The 2,587-nt window shown below is 55.9% G+C and overlaps 1 protein-coding gene across 1 annotated transcript in view; it reads right to left on the bottom strand.

Annotated features, from left to right (window-relative positions):
• The window catches only part of CD58 (CD58 molecule), a gene marked incomplete at its 5' end in the record, with an annotated part of 33,431 nt that extends 31,278 nt beyond the window's left edge, over positions 1-2,153 (bottom strand). Inside the window, one exon of the mRNA XM_023534902.1 lies at positions 1,937-2,153. Coding sequence (XP_023390670.1) covers positions 1,937-2,153 — 217 coding nt within the window. The remainder of the gene's footprint in view (positions 1-1,936) is intronic.
• Positions 2,154-2,587: the final 434 nt, after the last annotated feature.

Here is a 2,587-nt window from a genome sequence, read left to right as displayed (position 1 = left end):
TAAAAGTCGGGTAACTTATAGAAGTTATAACTCAGGTGAGGGGTGGGGCCGGGGTCTGAAGCCAGGCATCTGACTTTAGATCTGATGCTGTCAGGCACCAGTACACAGCTTCCCTAGTGATGCAGGCTCCAGCCCAAAGGGCTCACATTCTGCAGGATGCACCACTCAGCCTTGTCCTTAATGCAAGGCCTGTTCAGAGCAGGTGTTACTCATACCTGCTGAATGAAATGACTTCTGAATGAATAAATGAATTAGGAAGCAGTGACCACTGTGACGGGGCTGTCTGGAGAATCTTGCTGGAGGAGGTGGGGGCTTGATGGGTAAATTGGGTTTTTATAACCACACACAAATTTCACTTCTTTAATCTAGTTTTTTTTTTTTTTTCTCTGATTAGAACTGGTCTTGCCCAGACAAGGGCATTGTGATCACTTGCTTTTTCCACCTTTTACCCTTCTACCACAGAGTGCCTGCTCTTTCAATCCTTAAGTCTCAGGGCATGAGATTAACTGAGCCTCAGGTCTATAGTCATGAGCCTTGTTCCAGTAACATGAAGAATACCATCTTAACCTGAGATGTGTTTCAGCTCCAGGCCCATGAGGCAGAACCCCACCAGCCATGGGACCAGGCCACGGGACCACACAGGATGGCGCCATGGCTAATTTCAGAACTGAACACAGCGATCAATTACTTCATCCCCCTCCAATCGTCCAATCGACAGCACCCCCAACTCCCTTAGTTTCCACGACTACTGATTTTTCCCTCTGTAACGCGTGCACTCCTGAGATGCCCCGGGAGCCAGGCTGTTGAGAGCAATAGCTCGCCTGTGCCTCCGGGACTTGAAACTCTACATAAATCTCACTTTCTTTGCTGCAAAACTTCTCTCGTCTGACTCAGACGCCCGCATGCAGACAGACTCCTTTTGCTCCAGTACCAGTTTTAGTGGAAGAGAGACCACAAGTTCTGGCAGCAGTGACCAAAAGTGCATTCTGGGACCAGGCAGAGACTCGCTCATCTGGAGGAGAGTCACCCCATCCATTGAAGCTCTGAATGTGTCACTCCCCCTTCCTCACTGCCACCAGCATATGAAATCCGAGCCCTGTGATCGTCTCTGCCCCGGCCTCCCTGCCTCCAATTCCTCCCATCTGCTGTCCTTCCTCTTCACTGCTGCCAGATTTTTCTTCCTAAGTGCATGATTCTGATCCCGGCAAGCCCAGAAAGGGCTCTCCTTTGCCTGCTGAAAAGAATCCAAAGTCCCAAAGGGCACAATCGGGGCTGTGCTATGGGGCCTCAAGCTCCGGTGGGCACGCCCACTCTGCATTGCTTAAGCTCCCCCTGGATACTCTGCTCCCCTGTCTTGGTCACCTGGTCTCCTCCCCGTGGAATCTTGTCGCACATCATGGCACATCCACATACCAGCTGTCCTCAGAGGCTGGGTTCAAATACCCTCCCTTCTAAGAAAGCTTCGCTTCTCAAAAGATTTTCGGTTTCACAAATGATATTGCTTTCTCTCCTCTGCATGCCCATAAAACTTTCCGTTTAACTTGTCTTACAATGGCTGCCATGCCTGAGAAGGTAAGTGCTCTGAGCCCATCTCGACCCCTCCCCGTAGGCGGTTCTCCATGGATGCGTGGACCCATGGACACTCAATACACGCCTGTGCAGAATGGAGATGGAAGACTGACCAGGTCGTAGGCGCAAAGGCGCCCGCAGTGGGCAACCCCCCCAAAAAAGAAATTTCTATGCGCCAGCCGTTTGCCTATGACTTAACCAGGGACCTGTGTGTGGAGGAGTTCGCGAGGGTGGGGAGGTAAAAATGGAGACGATTTCACGGGGCCATGGTGACGATTTCGCTGGAGTGTGACGGGGATGAACGCAGCCCGAGCCACTCGCACGTTAGTGCCTTCGAGCTCCGAAGAGAGGGGAAAGGCGCACTCACTACTCAGCAACCTCGAAGTGATACCCTCTTCCCCGATCAGCTGCGGAGCAATTCGGAAATAACCCACGTCCGCCACCAGCGGCACCAAGTGGAAGTTCAGAGTTTTCGGAGCCGGCCCGCCAAGGCGGGTGAGCAGGGGCGCGCCGCACCAGGGCGCCACCTGCGCGCAGGTGGTCCCGCCACCCGGATCGCGGCGGGCGAGGTCGCAGCGGCCCGTTCAAGTTCTCGGCGGAGCCCGAGGGGTCACGGAGGCACTCAAGTCTGAGAAAAGGGGCACACCCTTCCGGAGGAACAACGGGCGGGGAAAGGAGAGAGGGACTGGGGTGGGGGAGACCGTGGGGCTCGAGAAGAAACGCGAGACGAAGGGGTGCAGGGCGGAGGACGGGGTGGAGTCCCGGCCCGCTGCTTCCCAACACGATCCAGTCGCCTGCCGTCCAAGTTTCTTCCCGGCCCAGACTCTTCCCCCCGCCCAAGGGAGACTCGCGGGTGAAATGATAACTCTCCCGGACAAGGTCCCGCCGGCTGCGCTTCTTTGCGCCCCCGCCCCGACCCCATCCCATCCCATCCCATCCCAAACCCAACTTGCAGCCCACCCGGCCCCGCCCGGCCTCCCGGCCGGCCCGGAGCCCCGGGGTCACGTCGCGGACATGC

Source organism: Pteropus vampyrus, unplaced genomic scaffold, assembly GCF_000151845.1.
Source record: "Pteropus vampyrus isolate Shadow unplaced genomic scaffold, Pvam_2.0 Scaffold6, whole genome shotgun sequence".
NCBI classification, from domain to species: domain Eukaryota; kingdom Metazoa; phylum Chordata; class Mammalia; order Chiroptera; family Pteropodidae; genus Pteropus; species Pteropus vampyrus.
Note: the sequence above shows the minus strand (reverse complement) of the source record. Positions and strands in the feature narration are given on the sequence as shown.